The following is a 26,652-nucleotide window of genomic DNA, read 5'->3' as shown; positions in this document are numbered from 1 at the left end:
CTTCGGGACGGGTTCGACAGGAATGGGGCCGGCCCTCGACCTGCCTTATCTGTAGGGTGCTCATGCTACGTGGTGGTGTTTCTGTGCAGGATGCCACCTGCGAGGAGACGACCTGAACCTGTATGTGTGCCTGCACAGTGTAAGCCGTAGCGGTCCCCTAAGAATAGATGCTGCGGTGATGCTTTGGGCTGCTACGCATCTAGACCTCTGGGCGGGCCTGGGAAGCATCGCGGCGTCTGCTGTGGTCCGAAACGGCTCCCGCTACGGGCGACGATCAGGGTCCCCTCGTCTCTGTAGTAGCTGCAGGATAACCTGGACAAGTCCCTGTCCTTTCACGCTGGCGGCGCCTGGCGTTAGTCGGGAAAAAACCTCCGAGAGTCTCGGGCTGCAGCTGTGCTCGCGTCACGTCTCGCCCTAGATCAGCCTATCGTACCGTCCGGAGATGGCACGAGCAATTGCGCATCCCTCACAGGTCAGCTCCTCCCCGGCCAGGGGGTAGTAGCATTTGGTCAAAGAAGAACCATCTCAGCCATCAAACAAGATCTAGTCAGTCGGGACGTGAACTACTCCTCACCGCCCTATTCGGACGAAAGTCTAAACCCCACGAGATGTGGGTGCGAGTCACGGCTTTGACCCTGATATCCCGTTGGTTTCAGGCACCGGCCAGATTAGCCGGCTTTAGGGTATCTGATGTGCTTGGTTTTGATACTGGTTGATGCTGCTTATGGCTCGTAGGATTGGCTCCCTAGGACACCAACGAGCCTGGCACCAGATGTCTGCTGAGTCGTAGCGGACGGGAGTCTGCAGGGATGAGGCAATCTGGGATGGCACTCATCAAGGGACGAGGGTTTGTGTACTCTCAGATGGCAATTTGCCCAAGCGTCTGGGGAAAAGTTGAATTGAGCCTTGGGCTGCATCCTGCCTTGATCCCGGCTGCCTGCCTCTATGTCATCGGTCATCAGGGAGGACAGATTGAATTCGGCTTGGCTGCAGAGTCAGGGAAGTGGGAGGATAGGTAAATGCCGCTCCCCTTACTGTGTCGATAGGGCCTTTGTGCGGCTCGTCGTGGACAGCCCTTGCCGCACCTGGTCTGGACTGTCGAATATCTATGCACAATGGCGAAGGATCGGCACCAAGACATCAATCAATGCCCTGACAGACGACTCCAATTGATCTCGTCGAGAGGTTGCAATCTCGCCCAGCTGTCGAGCCGGTATCGTAAGCACTGTACAGGATCGCTCGGTGACGAGCTACGCGGTCCGTGTTGTCCAATCCATGCGTCTGGTTCGATCGCGGCCAAGACGGCGCCCTGTTTCTCATGTGCATATCTGCATGGCGTGGTGTGCGCGTAGGTTCGTTGCCCTACACATTGTCGAGACAAACGATGTGACGGGTGAGAGGACATAAGGTCACTCCCTCGACGTGAACATATCGCTGAGGTTGCGTCTAATGCAGCCCGGTGCCAGCAAGGCCGCAGAGAACAGAAGGACATAGCTTGGTGGACGGAGGTTTAGCTCGGACTATCTCATGTAGCTAGAGGACTGGCCGGGAGTAGCTCTGAAGGTTGGCGCCATCTCGTCTGCAGCTCCAAGGATGCCATGGACGGCCGGGTTGCAGACTCATATGCGGAACAATCCGGAACCCTGGCCGTGACATTTGCCGACGGACGGACGGGCTAGTGTTTCTGGTCGAGGCGACTCGAAGCCGGACGACAATGGAGGCAGATACCTGAGAGGCTCCCGAGAGGCTCCCGGCCAGCCGGCGTGGAGATAAAGCGAGAGGCGGGGATTGAGCAAAGATAGGACATGAACCACCAGCGGTCGACGAGACGCATGCGACCATGCCGGCCCCAGGACGACCATGGGCGGCTCGCCCAGTGCTGCAGACGGTCTGGATGGTTTGTGTGGTCTTCAGGGTTCACCAGGCGGGTTGCCGAACCTGCTAGCGGAAAGGTAGTCTTGATCGAAGTCTGGCTTCGAATCTAGAGTCGGTCCATCTCCCTCCTCGGCCTCACCAATGCGTATCAAACAAGGGGAAGGGAGCTCCTGGGCAGGACAAGGAGACAGTTCCCTGGCGCAGGACTGTTACACGGCTCCCAGCAGCTCGCATTGGGTCGATGGCAATTAGTACGAGCCCGGCCTAATGGCACCCGTCAGCCAGCGATGGCCGAGCCGACTGTTTCCAGATTCGCACTTGGCCTGGGTGCCGTTGATCAGCCTCGACGAAGCGAGACGTCAACGTCACAAGGCTGGGCCCGTGTGTGGCCAGGCCCGGGGTGGGCCGATTCCATAACACAACAGACCATCCAGACTTCCTGCAAGACGGACAGACGGACAGACTGCCTGGACTGCCTGGACTGCCTGCAAAGGAAAAACAATATAAAGACGTCAGGAGAGGACAGATAGCCTTCAATTGTGAGCAAAGGAGTGAAACTGGCAGTATCTTGTGCCGTCTGGCATGCTGGTGAATGACATCAATCGATCATCAAGCAAGTCTCAGCCCCGGGCAGACCACTTGTTGCAAAGTCCCTGCCCTGGCTGCTGGATTGCTGATCTGGGGGCTCCAGTTTGGACGGTGAGAGCTCTGATCACCCAATTCCATGAGGCCACGCCATAACGGGCGACCCCCCATCCCCCCGGCGAAGATCCATCCATCCCCAGGTTGGCAGGCCCGTTTGTGGGAATTCTGGACATCGATCACCCCCGGATTCATCAGAACCTAAGACATTCCCCAGTGTGACCCCCGCACTGGCTGAGACAGCACAGGCAGGCAGGACAGGCTGAGAACGTCAGCTCCCAGCTCCATTATCATTTCATTACAGTGCGTGCCTGCCCTTGCCAGCTAATAAGCCTAAGGTTTGCCCAGCAGGAGGGAAATGGACGTAACATCCGGGGAGAGCATGGTGCTAACGGGCTTCATGCCAAAGCTTTTCTCGCCGCATAACACAGTCTACGTAGTCGGCCTGGTCTGTTGTCGACAGAGGTATCTGTGAAGAGTGCTCGTGGAACCACGCCAGGCCGGACCAAGTGACCTCTCTGTCCTTGGCCGGCTCGCCGCCCTCTTCAGCCGCGGGGAGTGAGTGTGAGGTATCCCGTACACGAGTGACACCCACGCACAAAGTCACGACATCCTCGTCCTTCGTCCCCGTTCCCTTCCTGGTCCTCGTCAGCGTCAGCATCGGCATCAGCAATCAGCACGAACTGGCCCAAGCAGGCCGCATTGAATTAGCATTCCGGACCCCCATCCCCACGGGCCGCGCGGGCGGGTGACACGGGGAAGCGCAGGAACGAACCCCAAGCCAGTCATTCATCGTCCCGTGACCATCTCTGAGGCAAGAGGCGAAGGCAAATCAAGAGATTTTCATCTCTCTCACTCCCGCTCCCACTCTGCCACTGCGAACCTGCCAGCTGGCCGTGTCTGACCCGGGGAGGCCCCATCCGCTAGGTAGTTAGACTTGAAGAGAATTCCTCAGCGGGCACATCTTGACCCTTTTTTGCCCCCCCCCCCGGCCGCCCATGCCAAGGCCCCATATTCCAGACGACCGATTACCGAGGTGCTCTGCTCGTACGGTTCCCTCTCTCTCTCTCTATTTCCCTTCCCGAGGTACCGGACCAGCCCTGACCACCAGCCGGCCTTGTCGCCTGTCGCCTGTCGCTTATCGCCGGTCGCATGACGACCTGGTACACCTATCTGTACCTACTACACCTGACCGGTCAACCACAGACCACGGAAGAGGAAAAGAGGCATTCGTTGGAACAGAGGGAACAGAGGGCCGGATACAGATAACAAGGCGAGAACAATGACAATCACTATCGATCGATGTGCGCATGTACCTACATGATCATGATCATTGTTGTCCTGCCCCTTCCCCAGCAGCCAGCAGCTCAACCCATCGCCTACACTGTACACAGTACGCAGTGCTGTTGCGCACACAAGGCGCTCGGACAAACACGGTGGCTCGGTGGGAAGCCAACGGGGGCGAATCACGTCCCTGGCTGTCCCCTGCTTCGATGCTGCATCTCATCCTGCACTCCGCAATCCGCACGTTCATTCCCCCATCTCGTGCTACCCTTTTTGCTTTTTTGCTCAGAGGCAATTCAACCCGCCTCGTCCCTGGACAGGCCCAATAGTCAGATAGCCCACTAGCCCATCACCCTGTCCCGTCCAATGCCCAGGTGCCCAGCGGCCCATGTTCACCGCCCAGTCGCTGCCATGTAGGTACCACATACCTAGAGCCGGTATTCCTTACAGACGTTTCTTGTCTAGCCGGGCTTCTGTGGCACAGCGGGCGTTCTGGGCTGCAGCGCGTCAGTCACTTGCATGGCACGCAGACATGTCCCCTCACGCCTTCGGTCTGATAGCCTACCAGTCTTTGGAAGCCGCCAAACGGACGACAACCTTGGAACCCCAAGGCTGCGTTCGGTTCGAAGGCTGACCACGCCGCCCTCCCTTCCAAAGAGAGACTGCAAGGTTGAATCTCAAATGGCGTTCCCCCCTCCCCACAGATTCCATCCATCCATGCCTCCGTGCCTCCATCTGACCGTTTTGTTCTCTCCTCCGGGTGCGCCTGGCCATGCTGCAGACAAACTCACACACATATGCATACGTACGTACATACACACATCCATACTCACATACATAGCCCACCACTCGTCCACTCACCCGCCAACCTGCCCGCTCGCTTAACCTAGGCATAGTGCTCGTCCGTGCCGGTTGTTTATCGTGCATGAGTTGTGAGCGAAGCTTGCTGCTGCCCCGTCTGCAGCAGGCTGGGAGCTCTAGAACCGCGAGCCACATGCGCACACCCTCGGCCTGGTCCCGATGCCCTTCCTGCCCCCCAGCCTACTACTTACTACCCGCTGCGCACTACCAGCCTGATACCTGTCTGCTTGAACTTGCCAGAACCGTGTGCTGTGACGGGGCCTGTACTCGAGTTAGTCAGTCCTCCTGGTCCTGGCCTATCTATCGCAGGAGTCGGCATCGTCGAGGGCCAACCAAAAACCCACCCTCCCTGTCATGTCGTTCACATCGGTTGACCCCCCTACCCCCCCACCCCCTTCATCCCACGTCCTTCGGGCCACCCTTCGCATTATTGCGCTACGACGTCAAGGCACGCAACCAAGTGCAATTGCTGCGCTGGCAGTCCCGTGTCGTAGATTGTCGTGGGTGCAGCGGGAGCATCTTTGGCCAGGCCAGGGCCGACGCTCGAGCGATAGATGTCTCGGTAGGCAGGCTGATATGGCATGTCGAGCAAATTGGGATTTACCGTCAGGTGGCCAGCCGGGCCCGAGTGCGAGAGTGCCAGTGCCAAGTGCCAGTGGCCCACTGGCAGCACCACACCCAAGTCTCTTCCCTTCCCCCCTCCCCCCACGCGTGCTGGCCAGGCAAAGCCACTGCCCAAGTGGTCCTAGTGGCTCCAGGCCGAGCTACCCGCTCAGGTTAGCCCCCCCCAGCCTGCCCTGTCCTCCCTCTCTCCGTCTCCCCACCTGGGGCGCTCACCACCACCGCTCTGCTCTACACAGGCACCCTACACAGGTACCCTGTACCGTGTAGTCGGCCGTGTACCCATGTACTCTTGTAGCCGTGCTGCGCGGCGCCCTGCAATCGCAGAGCCCAGACCCAGACCTTCTGGGATCGGCAAGGACCCCAGACCTTTCACGTCCAACCCACGCAATCCTCCATTCACTTTTCCACATCCCACACTTTTAAGTCTTGGACCCGCCGCCTCCCCCCCATTGTCCCGGTTCTTGAGTGCTTGCCGAAGTCTGTTTGGTGCTTTGCCCTCTGGGTCTTCTCCGACCACCGCCCTCCGCCATCCAGCAAAGCCCCAGAAATCCCCCCTTCGAGTCATCTGCGATATCTCTCTCCACGCCCTCAGTCATGCAGCTTTTGTCCTGACCACCCTGAGACCCGCAGACTCGAGACACCCACGCACCCACCACCCTCTTCAGATCGGCACCGCGCTGCCACTCACCTGGGCGTGTGTTCTGGCCGCCCGACTCGGGACTTCTGGACCTATATCTCCCCTCACCCACCTTTTCCTCACCCAACCTCCGCTGCCAGATAAACCAACCTGGCCGCCCAAGGCCCACCTCCAGCCAGGCACCCTCACACAATTTCTCCACACCCTTGACCATCGCTGGTTGTCGTGCAATTCACAACCCGCCGCTGCACAGGATCGGCTTCTCACAACACAACCAGTCTCCAGCAGAACGAAGCCGGCACAACAAGTCGGCTGTGAAGCTGCAGTGTCTTCCTACACCTCAAAGGCGCACCGCACAAGTGACAGCACGCTCCCCCCCTGACCAGGATTGGTGGCATACAGATGACGGAATCCCCTCTCTCAAAACACGGGCAAATATTGACGGTGACGTTGGACGCCACGTCCAATTGATCGCCGGTGGTTGTCCGTCAAGATGGCGGTGGTAATAACTTCGGAAGAGAGTAGCTACTTCGCACCCTCTGCGCTGCGTCGATCTCATTCCCAGTCGAGATTCGGGCCCAGGCAAAATGGCGTTCTCCACGGTTCATCTTCTGCCTCGAGGATACATGATCTCTACCCGCATCCCGTCAAAATCTTCGGCGACTCGCAGCTCTCCACTGCGCCGTCCTCGCCACAAACAATACATGCGTCGACAGCCGACCATTCCTGTTCCTCCACCCCTGCGAGCAACCTGTCGCTCTCGACGGACAGCGAGGGCTGCGATAACGGCCTGTTGCACGACTTGGGCGACGAGAGCGACATTGTCTTCCCCGCGTACAATGCATATCTAGGCCCGCCAACACCAGAAGAATTGGAACCTCCACCCAGCCCTCGCACAGCGAACTCCCCTGGTTACGAACCATCGACCACAAACTCGAATCCTGAGACCCCTGAGTCTTACTGTGATCCCACCGGTGGTGCTGTAGACGACACTGCAGTTGGGGCACAACCCACTCGTCATGTCGACTACCTGTCCCATGACTGGAAGGAGGAGGACATCTGGTCGTCCTGGAAGCACATCATTTCCAACAGGGATGGCTTTGGCGGCAATTCTGCACGGCTAGAGAATGCGTCTTGGAGGACATGGATCAAAGCAAAGAACAACCTCAAGACCGTCTCCCCCGAGACGCTCAACTGGTATGTTATGACCCTCACTCCGATTGTAGTCCCAAACCGCTGACTTTTGGCGTAGGCTCAAGGACTGTGATGTTACCTGGCTGTACGGGCCCCTACTGACCGGCAAGACGAGTGATCTCTCACGTCCTAAACATGACGAAACATCCACTGGCTTGTCCAAATCCAACTCTTTCATACAGTCACAGTCCAAAAAGAAACCGATCCTGAAGAAACGGAGCATGTCGGAGATCATGCTGCAAAAGTCCTTGTCATCCTCGTCCCTGATCAAGCAGGCTGCAGCGGCTGTTCAAGCTCAACAAAAGGAAATGCCTCGCGGTATCAGAGTCTCACCAAGGCCCAGATTCGAGCGGGCTGCCACTGACTATGTCACATTTCCTTCTCGTCACGGCGGTTGAGTAGGGACCAATTAAGTACCGGGCCATCGACGTCAACCTCGGGTGTCATCTCGCCTAACAGCGAGCGCAAGCACATTCACTTCAATGAGAAGGTCGAGCAGTGCATCGCTGTTGACATCAAGGGTGACGACGATGACGATGATGTTGACACAGACCGATATAACTATGGTAGCGACTCGGACGATGGTATCATGATGAAGAAAGCGACCACCAAAAAACGGAGGCCGATTCTGAGGAGGAAAACGAGCAGTCACGGCAAAGCTGAGAAGAAGAGCATTAACATGCTACCCCCGACAACACTCAAATACCGAGAGGATACACCCGAACCACCTGAAACGGCCATGAAGCACTCGTACAGGAGCCCCGTCATGTCACCATCGTCGTCGCAGGAGACCCTACGGCCGTCGAAGCCATCGTCCAAGATGTTTTTCATTGATGATGAGGACGAGGAGGAGGAGGAGGAGGAGGAGGATGACTGCGCAGAATTCAGCGATGGCTTGAGATCGCCGCCTCCGGGCGGACTTTCTGCCTCTGGATTCCGCCGCACCACTTCATCGAGCAGCTTGAATGCGGCACCCTCCGGTATGAGACGGACGGAATCAGGTATGTTCATGCCCTATGAAGAAGGTGAAACGGCATCGGAAGGCATCGTTGGCTTCGTCCTTGATACGGTGAATACGGCCCGAGACATCGCCCAGTATGTACCTTCCGCGCCCAGAACCCTCCTCGGATCTGCCATACGAACCGAGCAAAATCCCCGAGGTTCTCGGTTGTTCAGGTTTGCTAACCATATTCAACAGTGTTGTCTGGAATGTAGGATGGAGGAGATGATGTTGACTTGCTTGTTCAGAAAAAGGCTTCGCAGAGGTCAACCTCCGATTCCCTCGTAAAGACTAAGAGCTTCCCGCACCAGGGCTATCTCCCCGTCTAAATGCGGCCTTTCAGCACGTCTCTTCTGCCTACCCACAACCCAGACCAGCCATTGTATCTAGCGAGCGATTGTACGATAGCGTCTTGGATGCATTTGAGCATAGGGCATTTGTTGGACGTTGCCATTTTCTTTCCCACCGCCAACTACGACATCTGCCGGTCTTGCATCTTGCATGGACAACGGCATATTCGGCTTGGACCAAATCTAGCATTCGAGTCGAGTGAGATCTGATCTCCACATAAAGACTCGACACCAGCATCGCGGACGGCGTTTACGAACATTAACTTTCATCCTCGCCTGCCGTGCAGCAGCGGCTGCTCATCCGGTGAAGGCCATTTTTATTCGGCTGTTTATTGGCCTGTGGGGCAGGTCGGGAAAATGGCCCAATTCAAACTCATTTTGCGGCGTTGTGAACGGTCACGACTCATCGCACACATTTCTCGGCAGATGCATGAGGGATTTCGGTTCTTATTCTTCGTTCATTCTCTTTTCTTGTTGCGCCTTGTTGATATCGGCATGACGCGCGCGGATCGAATGTTCAAGCGGGGTGCGTATAAAAGAAATAATAGGAGGGGAAAAGTCATTTTGGGGGGGGGGGGGGGGGTCAAGGGGCGTTTACCAGAGGATATATCAATGGGTAACGGACGGAAGGACGAACTTGGGCCAAGGAGATCACGGGGGTCTGTAAGCCAAGGGGCGACAGACCGCCCCTTGATAGATAGGAGCATCCAACTCGAATGGCGTCCTGCTGGCGTCCTGCTAGCGTGGGATGCCCGCCACCGAGAAAGAGAGAAACTTGGACGTGAACACTTGCGCACGTGTATCTGGAGTCGGGATGTTCCTGGCGGAGTAAATTGACAAGCCATTGTCCTGTGATCTGATCGAATCTTTGAGAAGCAAAAGCAGAAAGCAGAAAAGCGAAGGAAGGGCAGGCGACATGCGCATTGACCAAGCAAAACTGGCGATGAGGTGTTGCGAGAGAGGGCGGAAACGGTTTCGTCCACACGCCTCTGGCCCGAGCTGTCGCGAGACCTGGAATGACTGTGAGATCTTAATCTATCTTCATTTTCCATCATGGGCCCCGTCCACGTCACATCATCCCCGCTCCTTATGCGTTACGTTGGAGAGGAGGCCACTCGACTCCTGGGTCGAATCTGTTCAGCTTTCCCGAAAGGGGGAAGAGACCAAGCACAATGACTCCCTATCTCGTAGCGAACTGCAAGTGTTGAAGAGACATGTTCCAGTATACGTGGTTGTATGTGTCGTCAATATCGTCGAATACATATATTGTACATTGTTAGTGCACTAGGATGCCTATGTGGAGCCTTTTATATACCGTGTATGTTGTTTGAAGCCGCGGGGTATGTGCTTCACAGCCGCTCATCAAACCCGGGGCTAAGGGGCAAACCGCCCGTCTAGCCCGCCTACTCAGCTTCCGCTGTGGCCTTGAGCTCTGCGTCGAGGACTATATCAAACCCCGCTGTGCTCCTGCGCGCTGGCCCTCCCCACCGCCTCAACAAGTACCTCGGCCACGTGGACATTGACGTCCTTCAGCTTGACCTCGAAAACATCGCCCATCCTGATGTCACTCACCGTGACCCCCAGCCTTCCCAACCCGTCCTGGACCATGAGCACATCGAGCCCGAACCAGTCCAACCAGCCCGTGACGAACCCGCCCCCGGCGCGTTTTGCGGTGAACCGGAAGGTGTCCGGCAGCCTCGAGTCGTGCTCGGAGGGGTACTTCCATGCCCGGAAGAGGGCCTGGTGCATGTAGGCGTGGTTGCCGTCCACGTTGCCCAGGCGCCCGATGATGCGCTGCCGGAGCACCATCCAGGGGAGCACCTCCGTGTCGAGCTCTCTCTTGCTGAACGGCAGCTTCTGCACCGCCACCTTGCTTCCTTCCCCATTGTCCTGCAGGAGCGCCTGCTCGATCTGCCAGTGCGCCACGAGGTCCGAGTATCGCCGCAGTGGCGACGTCACCTTGGCGTAGGCATCCACACCCAGGATGAAGTGCGGGCCCGGCCGCGTGGACACCTCGTCTGGGCCGACGAGGTCGTAGAACTGCCTGGATTGGTCCATGCTGGGCCGTTCTCCGCGGAGCAGGGCCGGGTAGTAGACCCTCTCGGTGTATGCCTTGAGCAGCTCCGAGTTCCTTTCGGCCGCGGATTGCTTGACGAAGGGGATGGGGATTTTGCGGTCCGCACACCACCGTGCGGCTATCTCGCCTGCTAGGACCATGGTGTTGGTCACCAGAGGGGCCTCGCTGCCAACGTCCCAGCCTATGCTGATGGATGGATCGCCGTTGCAGGTCATGAGACCCGATGATGCCTCGTCGATTGAGGTATCATCAAACCAGGCCTTGGCGTCGGCGCGCAGTGGGAAAAGTGGCACGGAGCCCTTGGCCAGACGCCTGTCGCGAATGGCGATTGCGAGCCGATGAAGCGCCTCGAGTGATTCAAGTTCATCTTGTCGAAGCTCGGAGCCAGTTACCATCTTCCTATTCTCGGGTTTCTTGGGGGGTGGCTGGCCCACTTGGAAGCTCTCCGTGCTAGACCACGCCGGGGGGCGCCTGGGATCTTCAAACCCGACAGTGTGGTTGACCTCCTCGGGGGTGATGAAAATGAGGTCTTTGAGCTGACCTGGGGTGACAGTGTACTCCAGGAGCTCGCCATCATTGTTCACCCTGCCGCTGAAGGTGAGGCAAGGCTTGTCAGGACCGAGGGAAAACAACTCCTGGACCTCACTGCCCACACCCCAGATGTTGGACTGGTGTCCCGAGAGGTACAAGTTGAGCGGCAACAGCTGAGCGCGCCGTCCGAGATTTGAATTATGCTGAATCCGGGACGCAGGATCTGCTACATGGACGTGAATCCAATGCTCGTCCGGGTTGTTGGTCTTCTCAATAGACACGGCGTCGTCAATATCGACTGTGTCTCGAGCGTCAATCGCAAACACCCTGTGATCAGTCCACTCCTTGCGCTTGCCCGCGAAACGGTCCGGCGTCAAATGAGCCGAAATGCCAACTGGCCCCAGCTGCACACGCTCGAAACCTGTCTTCCGAGATACTGCTGTTCCTGGAATGCGTTGGGTGTAGCGTGAGCGGATCTCCCAAGGGCTCAGGTACCCAACTTCCTGCAAAAACGTCCATCCAGTGCTGGTAGACAAGAATTCACTGTCTCTGTACCTACCAAGAGCCCTCAGAATCGTGGAACCTATCGTTTGGAAGCTCGAGGAGAGCGAGAATTGATCGTAGCCAGCCCATAGGTGCACGAAATGCAAGATGCTCAAGTCGATGTCAGTCCATTCCGTTCTGAGGGGCGGCCTGGGTATCTTCGAAGGGCTTAGAGTCCCGTGGGGCGTCCAGTCACGGTACCGCCGGCTCTGGTCAATAGCATCCCTGGCCTTCAGAACGAAGCGGCCTATCTGGCTTTGACTCAACACAGACGATTTCAAAGCAGACAGCGGCATTTTCACTTTTCCGGGGATGTCGGTGAAGAGCCTGACCAATGTCTGCATGTTGTGTATCAGAATAACATCTTCAGCCGGCGTCACTTCGTATACAGTCTTCCTGGTTGGGCCCAGTGCACCGACCAGTCGGAATCCGACGTCGTTGGTCATGATAGTGCGGTGAACAGCAAATAAGGTGTGAATAGGAATGCTCTTGTCCTCCCCTTTTCTTCGCCGGTCGATCAAACTAGTTGCGACTTGGTCCAGCGTGAGGTACCTGTCGTGGCCTTTGGACAGAATCTCGTGAGCGTTTTCGAGGCGGATGGCATATTGTTGAACAGCGGCTTCCGCTTTCTGTTGAAACTTGAGCATGACGTGCAGAAGCGCACCACCAGATTCGCGGTCCGGACCCATCTTAAGCTCTTTCATCGCCCTCAACGTCTCGAAGGGTAAGGCCTCCTTTGGTAGTTTGTCAACGATGGGCTGGAGCAATTGCGCGCCAACGAAGTCCCTGACCACAAAGTTCGACGATGTTTTGGGAGTGGGATGCCACTTTCCAGTGATCGTGTAGAAGTGGTAGATCCCGTGGAGATTCCCGAGACATATGGCCAAGATTGCTGCCCTGTCGCTATCTTCCTGAAGCTCGATCAAGTCGCCGGCTTTGAATTCGGATGGCGGAGGGAGGAGATCGAGGAAACTGTCACTGTCGGGGAGCGGCTGTTCCAGGTCTGCGCCTTCTCCTTCATCCAGCCTCAGCTCATCAAGGTGGCGAGCCCTTGTGAGCAAGTTCCGTACTTTTCCTGAGCTGCCGTAGTCTGCGGGTACGCCTTTAGGGGCTGGTGCCTCGTTCTCGGCCTCCCATTGTCGCAGCCGCTGGCGGATTTTCGGGACGAAGCCATCTTCTGAGCCTGCCTGGGGCGTTTCTTGTACGGTCGCAAAGGCCTTCACATCACAAGTAATGTCAGATACAGAGCTGCACAGCAGAATTAAAAGTTGAGGGCTGTCACAAATGGTACGGGGTGCTTACCCTGCGGTTGACCAGAAACGCGGCATGACCGCGTGCAGCATTACCTCGGAGGCTACTTCTGGCCAGTCCTGCCGCTCTTTGGGATGGGAGCTCCGAGTGAGCACCTCTTGATAGACAGCTCCAGCAGACGTATGACCCGGCGGCAGGTATTCGCATGATGGAATAGGACACTCAAAAGGGTGGGTGTGTGGCACTGTGAAGTTGTTACGGAGGCGAGGCCCGTTGAAAACTTTATGGAGCAGTCCGCTTATCGTTCCCGATAAGAAACCCAGCCATGACGTGCATTGCATTCCACTCAAACCCCCTAGCTCATCCGTGCGGCAATCTATCTGCCAGGTACCTGGGTACCTCTGCAAGGAGTAGGCAGGTTCAATAGCACCGTCAAACATCAGACGGTACATGAATACATGCATGCGTGTACTTGATATATATATATACATAGACATAGACATGTATACTCATACCTACATCGTTATATGTGACTCACGATTCGAAGTCACTTCTCCCGCGTCCTATGCCCTGCCGTGACTCAACCATTGGAGGTTTACGTATCTGGATCAAAATCTCGAGGCACACAGGAAACAGCAGGCGAGAAACCATGTAGTGCACGAATCCCGCTGCCCGTTGAGAAGCTGAGTGAGATGACCGTAAAAAAGGGCCATGTCTCACATTGCTTTGCGTGCCGCTGTACTACTCCTTCATCTCTCACCCCATTTGCGCGGCCGCAGCATTTCTCTCCCTCGCCTTGCCTCGTGGCGGTCCGGGTGCACAAGACGTGCTGTGGATAGATTCGAAATGTCTCAGTTGCAATCGTCGGTCCGATCACAATACATCTCCCCAAACAGTCCTCAATAAGAACGCGTCGGGAACGGATCAGTACCAGGGAATCTTGGGTTATTTGACATGTCGGTTTCAGCAGCTCGTCTTCCGTCTTTCGTCCCTGCGCAAGCCGACGTCAGCATTCTCAACTCGGGAGCCCCTCTCTCGTTTCGTGGCGGCCTCGTCCACCCGTTCGTCGATACTCTGGTCGCCCCTCGTTCCCGGCCGGCCGCTTGGTGTTCATCCTTTGTCTTGTCTCCATGCTTGCAGGCCACTTGCCACGAAGCCTTGCATCGTTTGCGGCTTCTGCAGAACCCGGTCTTTGACAACATTGGGAGGCGAGGACGGCGAAAGGGTCCAGGCATGACGGCACACATTCCCTGTTTTCAGAGGACATCATCGCAGCCCTGACTGGCTCGTCCTTCCGTCCCTCCTTTTGTTCGCCGGCTTGTTTCTTAAGCCACGGGCAGCCTGCCGTCCTCGACTGTCAGGAAAGGGCGTTAACCACAGCCGGACCTGACATATTTGTCGAAGCCTACCACCATTACCCGCTACCATACCAGCCGACGAAACTTGTCCAACGCGTGCTCTGGGCACTCGCTTTGAGAACATCCACTATCACCATCTTCATCCACCATGGCTTCACGATTATTCGTGCTGGCTCTCGCGGGCTCAGTGGCCCTGGCCCAGGACATGGACTCAATGCCGCCCGGCCACGAAATGTCAGTGACAGGGGACGGCAACAGCGTGACCGCAGCCGAGCCCGCCACTGCCGAGCATGCCACTGCCGAGCCCACCACAGCCAGCCAGGCCCTGGAGGCAACAACACCCCTGCCAACGGCAATCATGCCGTCCGACGTCTCGGACGTCTCCGGCACGCCGACCACGTTGGTGGTGGACACGCAGACGCCCCCCTCGCCGTCTTCTAGCATGAGCTGGTCCATCACAACCACCCATAACATGGGCCACATGACCCACGCGAACGCAAGCGGCGTGGCAGAGCCGACCGGTGGGGCCTCCCCGTCGGGCACTGGCGGTGCGGGCGACTCTGTGGACAATGTCAACAGCGCCGTGCGCAGCGCGTTCAACAAGATCTCGGTACGTTGAGGCCAGGAGCTGTGCTAGGGAGACGACCCATTGACTAACGGTTCGCCCAGATTGGGGTTTTGGCTCTGTGCCTCGTTGCTAGCGCAGCACTGCAGATGTAAGGGGCGAGGGAGGTTCATGCCAGGCTCGCCATCGGGTTACGGTCCCGGGGGCAGGGCGGCGTGGGTCTGGGGGCACGAGGCCATTCCCATTAGCCATGCGGTTGCAGGATTGCAAATTACATGTTAGCCCACGTGTTGTGGGAGATAAGGCGAGGCGGCGGGCTTGTAATAAGCCACGGTCCCCCTAATTCTGCCTGCAGCGTGCGGACTCGCAGACAATGGGGATAGCAGGTGACGATAGTCTGGGGGGTTAGCGTGCAAGGCCGGGGGACGGTATTAGACGTAATGTGGTGGTGGCTCGGAAAGCTGTCGAGTTTGAATTAATGAAAAGTGATCGCGTTTCGCCATGTCATTGTAGCCGTTGCCTGTTCGAGGATGGTGGTGCCCCGTTGCCAAGCGGCCGGTGAAATCAGACAGCGTGCGAAATTAACTTGAACGGCCAAGCTTTCTCATCACGAGATGGATCTCCCGGAGGAGGCCATTGATCAACAGAAAGGTGCCAGTGACTGGCTTGATCGGAAGATTAAGGGCGGGTCGATGTCCAGGAGGGAGAGACTGTAGCCATCCATAGTGTTGGAGTGTGCGGGCTGCAAGAGGGCGGGCGCGTGTCTCTGAGGTGGAAAGACACCGATCGCCAGGCTAAGGGATATGGGACTTGCGGTTATTAGGCTGGACGTGGGCTAAAAACAGAGAGAGAGAGAGAGAGAGAGGTGGATGGGATGTGCAGTATCTGGGCCGTCTGGATTGGTCCCTGGATCCCGGACCACGGATCTACAGCACAGCACAGGCACAGCATGCAGGTACGGGCCCTCTAGACGTTGGACTACGCCGGTTCGAGTTTACGGCGATGGGGATGGTGGGAAAGAGCGATCGCCAGTGCCGACTGCTTGTTCAGGCAACCAATCTTCACTGTTGCTATCTTAGCCTGCGAGCAGCAGAACGGCCCATTTGCGATACGAGCAGCAGAAGATGGAAGGTGCGATCCCATCTGCCTCCTCATCGCGTCGCGTCGCGTCGCATCCCATCGCATCGCATCGCATCGCACCACATGAGCAGGAGCGGGAAGTGAGGGCGGGCAGCACGGCGGAGGCGGCGGCGGCGGCGGCGGCAGGGTGAGGTCATGTCCGGTAAGGGGTCGCCCGGTCCTCACTCAGCATCTGCACCGCGCCCACCAGGCCACACAGCGTTGCAGGTACATCTCCACCGTCGCCCTGTCAGAGCTGGGCGGGCGACAGCTGGTCAGACGGGCTGGACAAGTGCCGGGTATGCGGCCAGCCTCGGGAACCTTCCATACCAGCACTCGTCACGGCGAGGACGGTCACCATTTTCCTGGGGTTTGGCGTGGGCTTCATCCGGCGCCCGACCAATCCCTCGTCACCTGCAGCGACTTGGCTTCTGACCCTGCCGCTGCCCCTGCCGCTGCCACTGCTTCTCAGTGTCGCCTCGAGCCCACCAGCCGGGCCCGCCAAGTCAAGGGCTGGCAAGGCTGTCCTAGGCCGCGCCGATCTCAAAATTCTCCTGCCATCTACACAGCACTGCTATCTCCATCTCCAAGCAAGTGTCGCCCGTCTGGCTCATGTGCTGCCCTGCGCTCAATGGTGCTTGGGACTAGGGACTGGGTAGGCAGATATCCAATTTCCCTTTTGTGGTCCGCCCAACCAAGCAGCATCTTGACTGGCCGGGGCCCCTTGGAACCCCCCTGTCGCCGCTCGTCTGTTCTCGGTTTAGCGTCGTCTGCAGCCCTGGCCTCTCCCGGTCGTGGCCTCTCCCGGTCGTGGCATCTCCAGGTTTCCCCCCTATTCCGTCGCCCTCACCACTGCCAGGACTGCCACCTCGGATCTCGTCGCAGATGCTGATTGCCGCTTTGGTCGACCGGCTGCCCCCAATGGCACCCGCTCCTGCGACTCTGTTGCTGCATCTGGCGTCCTGATGCTGGCCGTACCTGTCGTCTGTCACCTCGCCAGTCTGTGCGGAATCAGAAGGGCAGCCACCACATCACACCTCCCCGTGTCCAACCCCCGTGCTAGCTTGCCTCGTGACTGTCGAACCGACTTGTTGACGACGGCTCGCCTGCGGGCTGTCCATGGGCAGCCCACCCAGGACGACCTCTTGGCGGGATCCTGCGCTTCTCAGACGAGCCACTTGAGCCCACTGAGCGCTGATGAGCTGGTGGATATCATCTCTCCATAGAGATTAGCACTCTCGCCCAACCAGACCACGCGATGGGCGGCCCCGTTGGACTGGGACTGGACTGTGGGGATCCACCCACGCATCTCCCCGCCAGTGCAGAGCCGACCCTCTCCTCGCCGTCTGTGGGTGACATGTGTGATCAGGGGTACCGACGCTCTGCCCGGCTCCGCTCACACTACCCCAGCGTCGCCAGAGGTAATAAAATAATACACTCCCGTCCCGGGGCCCTCTCATCCCACCCGTTCCTCCTTCTCTTACCTCCCTCACGGACCCCTTTGATGCGGTGATATTGTCAAGTTGAAAGCATCGCCAGCTTTCGCCTCTCCGTACCACAATCCCGACCTACCGCTTCACTCTTTCAGCGGGCACTCGTTATTCTGCGACCAAGTACACATGCGCATACTGCCAAAAACTAACCAAAAAAACAAACCACTTAACCCCCCGAATATAATACTTGTTGCTTTCTTTGTGCTTTCACCCCGAGAAACATGAAGACCTCTCCCCTTGTGGCCGCGGCCCTCCTCGGAGGCGCCAATGCCCATGCCCACCGCCGCGCGCACGACCTCTTCAACAAGAGGGCCAACGACACCGAGGTCTGCGTTCCCGGCTGCACTACTTATTACACGACCGTCACCGGCACCGACTTCATCTGTATGTCGCCAACCCCCCAGCCCAGTATCAGCTCTTATTCCCGGAGACTGACTCTGTAAATACAGGGCAGCCAACTCCCAATGCCCCGGCCAAGACCACCAGCAGCGCCGTCATCACGCCTCCCTCTGAGGCCGTGACCCCGACCACGTCTGCTGCCACTGCCCCGGTGGCTTCCACCCCTGCCGTGGTTCCCACGCCTATTGCCCAGACGGTCCCTACGCCCGGTGAGTAATGCGCCCCTGGGGGCGACGAGGACTTATGATGGGCACCGGCTGACCTCGCTGCAGGAACGTACACATTCCCGGCCACGACCATGACCGTGACTGAGACCACCTCCACCGTGGTCCCATCCACGACTGAGGTCCCTCCTGGAACCCACACGCTCGGAGGTGTCACTACGTAAGTTGTCTTGAGTGGCCATTCTTTCCCAGGCTGGATGATCAGGGCCGGAGGCTGCGTGCCGGACTGGGAGAAAACGAGAAATTCTCGGCCAGGCATTCGCAATCGATCATGGCTAACATATCTGTGCAGCATCGTGGAGACTGCCACAACGGTTGTCTGCCCCTACGCTTCTGTCTCGACCCAGAGCGGAGGAGTCGTCACCAGCCTGCTCCAGACCACTACCTACGTAAGAACTACCCATTCTCTTCCAACGGATACTCATGTCTCGGCCGAAAAGCTATAGGCATGAAGTGATGGCTAGGTTTCCGAACGTCCGCGGCTGACATTGGAACCAGGTCTGCCCATCCGCTGGCACCTACACGATCGCTCCTACGACCGTCACTGTCACTGCTCCCACTGAGACCGTGACCGTCCCTGTCGTGACGACCTACTTGCCTGGCACTTACACCGCCCCGGCTGTCACGACCGAGGTCACCACTGAGACCGTTGTCTACTGCCCCTTCGAGGGCGTCGAGCCCACAGCTGCCACGACCTCCAGCGCTCTCGTTGTCCCCAGCGCTTCAAGCGTTGTTATCCCCCCCGTTTCCAGCGCTGTCATTCCTCCCGTCTCTAGCATCGTGCCGCCGGCCTCCTCCCAGGCTCCCGCCCCGACCACCTCTTCGTCTACTCTCGTCCCCGTGGTTCCCTCGGCTTCTTCCTCCTCTTCCTCGACCGCCGCTTCCTCCACGCCCACTGGAAACCTCGGTGGCGGTGGTGGCCTGTGGGCTATGACCTACACGCCTTACGATGCCGACAGTGGCGAGTGCAAGACTGCTGATGTCGTCGACGCCGATGTCTCCTCCATCGCCGCCTCCGGCTTCACGACACTCCGCGTGTACTCCACCGACTGTGACACCCTGCCGCTCGTTGGTGAGGCCTGTTCCAAGTACGGCGTGAAGATGATCGTCGGTATCTTCATCAGCGAGTACGGTTGCTCCAACGGCTCCCCCGATGTCGACACTCAGATCTCCGCCCTCAAGGAGTGGGGCCAGTGGGATCTCGTTGAGCTCATGGCTGTCGGAAACGAGGCTCTGTACAACGGCTACTGCACTGCCCAGGAGCTGGTCGACCTCATCTCCCACGTCAAGGGCGAGCTGACCGACTACACTGGTCCCTACACGACCACCGATATCGTTGGTGCTTGGCAGCAGGAGGACGTTCAGTCCCTTGTGTGTGAGGCCATCGATGTTGTGGCCGCCAACGTCCACTCCTACTTCAACGCCGATGTCCTGCCCGTCGACGCCGGCAAGTTCGTCAAGAGCCAGATGGAGATTGTCGAGAAGGCCTGCGGTGGCAAGCCCGGTTACGTCCTCGAGTGCGGATACCCAACCGCCGGCAACACCAACGGTGTCAACGTGCCGTCCGTCCTCAACCAGCAGACCGCCATCGCCAGCATCAAGGAGACCATGGGCGACAAGGTTGTCTTCTTCTCCATGTTCGACGACAAGTGGAAGGACGACGGCGCCTGCAACTGCGAGAAGCACTGGGGCGTTGGCAACCTCTTCGGAGCTCTTGGCCTGGGCAACGGGAACTAATTGCTAGTATAGTAGGGCTTTGGATAAAAATTGTGTGTCTTTGACTTTCTTGTACATCGAATTCATATGCCAATTGTCTAATTCGATCTGTCAATTACTCATGCCATTCAATAAGGTCATTTGATATGTGGACAAGCACATGCATGATGTAGTTCTGCAAGGTATAAAGAGGGCAGGGCGTTCCTTTCTTAGTGTGACAGTTCGATGTTGAAATGGGGCCATTGATCCTCTCGGCAAGACAGCTGAGGACAAACTAAGGCGTGACATTGGTATTCGACAACTGAAGACGAGTGGTTCGGATGTTGCTTAAACATGGTGTGAAAATGAAATAGTTGCAGAGGACTGAAAATGCCTATCCCACTTCATTCACCACGGCATGTATCTCGACCACAGAAAAGTCCGCAGTAATTACATCTCATATTTATATGTCTGTTCTCTCCCCTCGCCCACCGACCAAGCCTGCTACGCTATGTTTCTTCTCTGATATGGAGATCTAAACGCCCTGGCGGGGATGGATGGTCGGACGTTGATGCCCTGCAACACTGTGCGGGAGAAGCGCGGCCACTTGAGCCTATTTGGGACTACTCACGCCATATTTTTTTTTTTTGGTATATTTTGTCTCGAGACAAAAGAAACAGCAACGACGTCTCGTCTCCCACGGTGGCTGCTTTCACTCCGCTGCGATATTCACTCTCTTCAGGGCTCCGGGCAGCTGCCTGTTACAGTTCCCGGTCGGACCGTCTGTCTAGGTGCGCCTGTACAGAAGAAATTGGATTACAAACACTGTAGCATTTCCCCCAGATACTGTGTATCCTCGCTACGTCACAATAGGACAGGAAGTCATACAGCAGCAGACTCATAGATGCGAAATCCCTCTCATTGATGCTTGATCCTATCTTAAAATGTGTACAGTGCCCGCGCCCTCTGATGACAACCGCGGCCTTCCAAGGCTTGAATTGCCGGCGTTTTGCAGCAAAATATGCTATAAAACTTTGTAGCGTTACAGCAGCGCCGAATTCCCTGCTGGCATATCGTATAGCGTAGAGAGAACAGAGAAAGGAATGTCTTCCGGACATGCATTGAAAACTGTTTGTTGAACCGTCTAGGTCGTGGGAGAAAACATTGATAGGGTGCGCCTTCTCTTCCATAAACAAAGAAAGCGAGGAGAAAAGTGAGGAAATCTGCAAAAATGTTTCCACGTTGGATCGTGCCTGAGATCAACGCTCCCAATGCCCGAAACTCCCGCCGAATCGTTCATGCAATGCTGAGGGTCGTGTAATAATGCTGATGCGGCCGCTACCGCGGCCATTGCCGCGTCGGAGAGGGATTCGAAAGAGTTCGAAGGGTATCATGTGTGTTGGCAATTATATAGAGAAATAGTCTTGGCGCTTGTGCTTGACTTGGTATGTTCATGTGGATCGGGCCTTAGAAAGGAGTCAAGGGCTCTAGAGCCAGGGCACGGCGCCTCCTTCGACTGTCAGAGTGCCGTTTTATTTGCCTGGGTGTGGTTTTGAATTTGTGCCAATCGTAAGTGGTGTTCTTCCACCACCGGTCATATGGCCTGTGCCTCAGATCATCAACGTCGTAATTTCTCTCAGCGCCCACTCCACATCGTTGGAGCTGGAAGAGCCCGCCCCTGACACGATCGCAGCAGAGAACGTGGAGGTCCTGGCCCTCGTTAACGAAGGAGACACCGCCGATCTCGCCAAAAAAGTCAAACGTCTGCTTCGCCTGGAAGGTCTGCGCATCGATGATGTTGACAAAGTCTGCTTCTTCTGCCGCCACCAGCACGCGCTTCCCAGAGCCGACGGGTGAGAACTTCAGTGCTCGAACACCAGCCATTTCAGATCGAAGTGTACAGACCGGGGTGGCGACTCCCCGGCTATTGGTCCAACGGCGGGCGTCCCAGATTTTGATGGATTTGTCCTGGAAGCCAGTTGCAACGGTCCAGCCATCATCTGCCCAGTCGCAAGCGAAACCGAAATCCTCGTGGCCCTCGAGACACTGTAGTATTTCAGGTTGACCATCGGCCTCTGCTTTTGTGATGAACACCTGCTGCTGATCACCGACCATGACCCGCAACCGACAATCCGGGGAAATGGCAGAGCAGTTGATGGGTTGTGGGAAGGTCATGTCCGAGATAAATTTGTCGGTCTCGACATCAAGAACGCGGAAGCCTTTGTCATTCGATGCGAAGGCAGCCTTTGGACTTGACGAATTCCTGGACAAGTGAAGCTGCACATGATTCGTGATGCCGCTATTGTCGTTTGTGATAGTTCCCTCCTGGACCTGTCCGCTGCCATCCTCTTCATCCGAGTCCAGTCGACGGAAGCAGTATTCGCCAAAGAATCCGCCCGCTACCAGCGTACCGTATTCTGCGGCGAGGGTCGACACCTGTAAATGTGGCGTTTCTTGAGCCTTCATGGCAATTTTGCCCTTGCCGGAGATAGGATTAAACTGGTGAACCGCCATTTGACCAGGGTAGAAAACCTGGCTTCTTGAGGTCGATGCTAGCACATTGCGAAGCTGGAAGTGAGTCAAGTTCACGTTTTTCCGGACATTCAGGCGTTGAAACCTGAAATAGTTTTCGGTGCATGGCAGAGCGTCGTGGTGCTCCTGCGACAGAGTCAGCCATTTCCTTGGGTTTGTTGCAAAAGCAAAACGCAGCAGATAGTTTGAGTTGTGGTGCTTCTTACCTGCCATCGGTCAGAACGTGGTATGTTGACATAGTTCTTATACGTGAGTAATCGCCGTTCCCGAGCCTCGCTTCTTGTAACACCCAAGTCATCCCAGTTCATTCCCTGGACGTCGCAGCTGTCTCCTTCAAGATCTTGGTATTCTATTCGTGAGAGATCTTTGGATATTTGGGGACTTATCCTGTCCAGCCAAGGATATCGCCCACGTTCCCGCGAGACGCCCTGCCATACCCCATTCTGCCAGGCCCAGACACGGATGAAATCGGCAAGATTGTAGTTTTCAGGGCCGAGTGCGACCGTATTCGGGTTGTTCATGAAGTTTGTGTGCGTTGTCTGGGTGTGGTGCAGAGGAACATGGTGCGCGATATCGTTGTTCGCTTCGTGGCCATCTTCAGGCGGACCCTGGGGAGGTTGTGGTGGTTGTTGCATGGCGGCAGCAGGATGGGTATTCAGCATGGAAGCCGGATACTGCAGCGCGTACTGGGCTTGGAAGGTACCGTAGTGAGGCACTGCGTTCATCAGAGGGGGAGGGGAGGGGAGGCCTGCCAGCGCAGGGTGAGAGACACTGATGTCGTCGTCATGTTCGGAGTCGTAATCGACGTCCATGCCTTGGGTCAGGATGTTGGCGATGTCTCCGTAATGAACGGGCGCACCGCCGTCGTCCATGTCATGGTCATCGGACATGTCGTCGGCCTGGGACTGGGTGTCGGCTGAGTGGAGGAAGGACAAATGCTGTTCCGAGTCGTTGTCATAGTCGGACGGGTCGCGGTCGTAGGAAGCGTGCAAGTAGTGCCCAAACTCGGGCGCGGACGCGGACGCGGACGCAGACGTAGTCGCCTTGGGGCCGTGATGGAAAGCGGCGGTCGACTGCGAGGGGGGGAATGGTCGAGGTCGAGGACGAGGACGATGCCTCGCGGCTGGTCCCGTAATACGAGTTGTGAGGCCGGTCTGACTCGTCAGACCACATGTCGGTCGACTAGCCAGGAGACTGCCGGGCTTGTCGCATTCGCAGCCGACGACGAAGTGCTTGACGGGCGGAAGCCCCTCCTCGACGTCTCCGGCTGGGGCACTGTGCACTTCCCGGGAGCAGTTTTGTCGGCAGAACCCTTGCGATGGGATTGTTTTCGGTTCCCTTTGATCTGCGGAGCGAGGCAGGTAATTACCGCAGTTTTGAACAGGGCAGGGAGGAACAATCAGAGCAGGACAAGAGGCCGGTGGTTGGAGGCAGACAGGGTCGGGATCGCGAGCGAATGGTCGGCTCTATTAGGGACCCTGTGCGGTGGGAGTGGGATATGACGGCGGAAACAGGACGAGGGTAGGATAGGCTAGACCAGACGAGACTAGATCAGATAATTGAGTCAAGCTCTGGCGATCGTTGGCGGGATTCTGATCTTGCGTCGAGTGATTCGTCGATGAATGCGACGATGGTGTGATGGTAAGAAAGTTAGTCTTCCGTCAGACTTCAGGCCTGGGTGTTCAGACGATACACAGCGACAGACAAAGATGGATGCAGTCACCGCGGTGGCCGGTCAAGGTCCAGGCTGGTAGTGGCAGCGGCCGTGGCCCGTGGTCGTGACTGACGGTGGCAGCAAGTGCCAGCGACAGCGCCAGCAGCAACTTTCTCGGTACGGCGTCTCGTTGGTTGGAGGGTGGGTCAAGCAGGGGGGGAGGGGGGCCGGTCAGGTCAGCTGCGCTGAAAGGGAGCGAACTTCCAAGGATCCAAGGGTGAGCGAAGGAGGCAGTCGGCGCGGGGAAAAGGTGAATTGGACTTGGAGTGCAGGCTTGTGACTGTAGCGTAATGCCTGAGTGCGGGGATTATGTCAGCTCTAAAAAATATTCAAGTGCTATCAGCCGCCCAGTGTGCTGGACGAACAAAAAGGCCAGGACGAGAGGGACTGACAGATGTGCTGTTGTGTGTGTGTGTGTGTGTGTGTGTGCGCGCGTGTGTGTGTGCATGGGCTGGCTGGTTTGATATTTGGACTGATACGGGCAGTGCGGCCCCAGTCTCGCGATTCCATTTCGGATTCCCGTGCTTCCTCACCTATCGCTAAAGGGAATGATATCCTCATGGGATGTGACGCGGCGGGGCCACCCGCCTAACAACATGGGCTTTCGGAGGCTGGCCCTCAGCCATCAGAAATGTCAATCTATCAAATCAATCTATCAGTCTGACAGGCCTTGGGGCGAGCAAAACCCCACAGCTGCCACGGCTGGGTTGTGATGCATCATCGATCAGCACTTGCTGCTCTCAGCACAATAGTCCATCACCACGAAAACTCATCATGTGTCGAACCTCACCCTACCCTCAACCCTCACCCTCACCTCACTCACACCCTCACACCCTCGGACAGCAAGCCACCCCTTCGTCCAGCAACCAACACGCCGCCTCGACCACGGGTGACAACAGCAAGGGTAATTAATAGCCAACGTCCTCATCATCACATAGCTGAATCATGTCTGACGCGCTCCCATGTGGCGAGCCATCCCCCAGGGCCCGGGCTTGCGATGGAGGCATCCGGGGATTTTCCAGTCCTCGTGTGCCTCCGCCGCTCCCATTGGCCCTCTCGCAGACTGGGCAGACAATCCCCCGACCCCCCTTCAACCTCTTCAGCTTGCACCTGCAGCCGTGATGGTGTCCACTCCCTGCTACGGGAACACCTCGCACTCTCACTCTTACACACTCTTTCATTCTCTCACACGCACATCCTTACAGCCGCAGCAGCAGTCATCCGTACCGTCTGCCCATTTTTCCCTCCCCACCATCGCCAGTATTTGCCTTCTCGGGCCCTTCCAATTTGCCTCTTGCCGCCCCAAGGCCGCCCCAAAGCCACTTTTCAACGCACAAGCTGCTGGTGGTCCCTCACATGCGCCTGTCATCGAGAACACACTTTTTGCCCGGCATTGTGTATGTACGGAATCGATGTGTATTCTGCAGACTCGCCTGCCCTTGCTTGCCAATGTCCACCATGCGCCTCCTTTCCCCTCTCTTTCCTACACACCTAGGTTGGATGAGATTTAATACCGCGTCCAACGCGGCCCAATAAAAAACCCCCAATTCCGAATTCCAGCATCAACTGATCCCCTCCGACGTTCTGGAAGAGCCTCCCCGACCCAGCCTGTTCTCCCACATACTGCACCCTCCCTCACCGCCCCCGAGAAATATACCTCGTGTGTGTCGGATACGCGCAGCTTTTCCGCCTCGCCAGCCATACATGTAATCAGCAGCCGATCAGTCGCCCTGCGGGAACGACTGATGGGGCATCGGGGCCGGAAGGGCAGCAATATACCACCTGCTACATCATGCACGGTGGGGCCCGACTTCGTGCGTAGACCACACCGGGCCTGCATCAACGATCGCCAGGGTAGCGTACACGAACGTGGGAGGAAGAAAAAAGCAACCTACCAGACATCACGCCTTGATTGCCTGCGTGCTACGAGCGTATTAGCCCGTCAGAAGCCCAGCCCCAGGTCCCCCCCCCCCCCAACCCCCCACACACACACACAATTTCTCTCTCTCCCTGCTTGCCTGTCTGCCTGTCTGTCTTATCCTTTTTCCCCCCTGTGTCTTTATTCACGCACGTCTGCCTCCACCTCCATTGGGCTGGCTCTCTCGCACCCAAGTTCTCTCACCCTCATCATGGATGGGGGCCTGTGCCCACCTGGGGGCCCGCATCCCATCCCCCCAGATCCGTGCAATATAGCCGGGGTCTGCCTTCCCAAAGCGGCAGTGTGCAGCAGAAGTAATTGCTTGTTCGAGAACTGGAGGGTGCCCATCCCGACCCGCGCACAGTCTTCTTGTCTCGCCCGCCTCTTTCTTTGCCTCCCCGGATGCTCGTCCAAGGGGGGAAAACGGCCGCTGTTGCGCGCCGGCCAGCCGAGACCAGCAGGTTGTGCATATCGCATCCCCATGTGTTCGAGTTTTTGTGGTTCTATTGACCACGGAGGGGGAAAGGGAAGACAAATATATTTGCTGACATGCAGACAAGCCAATAATCAGATAGGGCCTGTTGTTGTAGGGAGAGAGCCCACACTCACGCACGATCGTCGTGGAATGTGTATCTGGACCACCAGCACAGCAAGGAAAAAAGGTCAATAACTGTGTTAGTTCCTGCCCAAGGTCATGTACCTACAAAGGTACAGAGCTCCAAATGGGGGAAATTCTACAGCTCGCTCGGTGAGACGGCACTTCAGG

At 57.1% G+C, this 26,652-nt stretch overlaps 6 protein-coding genes across 6 annotated transcripts; 3 read left to right on the top strand and 3 right to left on the bottom strand.

Annotated features, from left to right (window-relative positions):
• Positions 1-2,905: 2,905 nt before the first annotated feature.
• INS49_008317 (uncharacterized protein) lies at positions 2,906-5,245 on the bottom strand (the record flags this gene model as incomplete). The annotated part of the gene is made up of 2 exons (XM_043169061.1): positions 2,906-3,155; positions 5,115-5,245. 2 exons carry the CDS (start codon positions 5,243-5,245, stop codon positions 2,906-2,908), a joined length of 381 nt encoding a protein of 126 aa, XP_043026741.1.
• Positions 5,246-6,416: 1,171 nt separating this feature from the next.
• INS49_008316 (uncharacterized protein) lies at positions 6,417-8,332 on the top strand (the record flags this gene model as incomplete). The annotated part of the gene is made up of 4 exons (XM_043169060.1): positions 6,417-7,120; positions 7,176-7,485; positions 7,581-8,097; positions 8,316-8,332. 4 exons carry the CDS (start codon positions 6,417-6,419, stop codon positions 8,330-8,332), a joined length of 1,548 nt encoding a protein of 515 aa, XP_043026740.1.
• A 1,584-nt stretch (positions 8,333-9,916) lies between these two features.
• INS49_008315 (uncharacterized protein) lies at positions 9,917-13,076 on the bottom strand (the record flags this gene model as incomplete). Its single annotated transcript, XM_043169059.1, has 3 exons — positions 9,917-11,496; positions 11,635-12,835; positions 12,921-13,076. 3 exons carry the CDS (start codon positions 13,074-13,076, stop codon positions 9,917-9,919), a joined length of 2,937 nt encoding a protein of 978 aa, XP_043026739.1.
• A 1,299-nt stretch (positions 13,077-14,375) lies between these two features.
• On the top strand, positions 14,376-14,947 carry INS49_008314 (uncharacterized protein; the record flags this gene model as incomplete). Its single annotated transcript, XM_043169058.1, has 2 exons — positions 14,376-14,837; positions 14,897-14,947. 2 exons carry the CDS (start codon positions 14,376-14,378, stop codon positions 14,945-14,947), a joined length of 513 nt encoding a protein of 170 aa, XP_043026738.1.
• Positions 14,948-17,625: 2,678 nt separating this feature from the next.
• Positions 17,626-19,764, top strand: INS49_008313 (uncharacterized protein; the record flags this gene model as incomplete). Its single annotated transcript, XM_043169057.1, has 5 exons — positions 17,626-17,788; positions 17,854-18,012; positions 18,076-18,187; positions 18,320-18,416; positions 18,526-19,764. The coding sequence occupies 5 exons, from the start codon at positions 17,626-17,628 to the stop codon at positions 19,762-19,764; spliced, it is 1,770 nt and encodes a 589-aa protein (XP_043026737.1).
• A 1,425-nt stretch (positions 19,765-21,189) lies between these two features.
• Positions 21,190-23,427, bottom strand: INS49_008312 (uncharacterized protein; the record flags this gene model as incomplete). Its single annotated transcript, XM_043169056.1, has 3 exons — positions 21,190-22,380; positions 22,461-23,192; positions 23,329-23,427. 3 exons carry the CDS (start codon positions 23,425-23,427, stop codon positions 21,190-21,192), a joined length of 2,022 nt encoding a protein of 673 aa, XP_043026736.1.
• Between the last annotated feature and the right edge of the window lie 3,225 nt (positions 23,428-26,652).

This window comes from Diaporthe citri, assembly GCF_014595645.1.
Source record: "Diaporthe citri strain NFHF-8-4 chromosome Unknown scaffold_3, whole genome shotgun sequence".
Classification (NCBI taxonomy): Eukaryota; Fungi; Ascomycota; class Sordariomycetes; order Diaporthales; family Diaporthaceae; genus Diaporthe; species Diaporthe citri.
The sequence above is the reverse complement of the archived record's forward strand: the minus strand, read 5'-3'. Positions and strand labels throughout refer to the sequence as shown.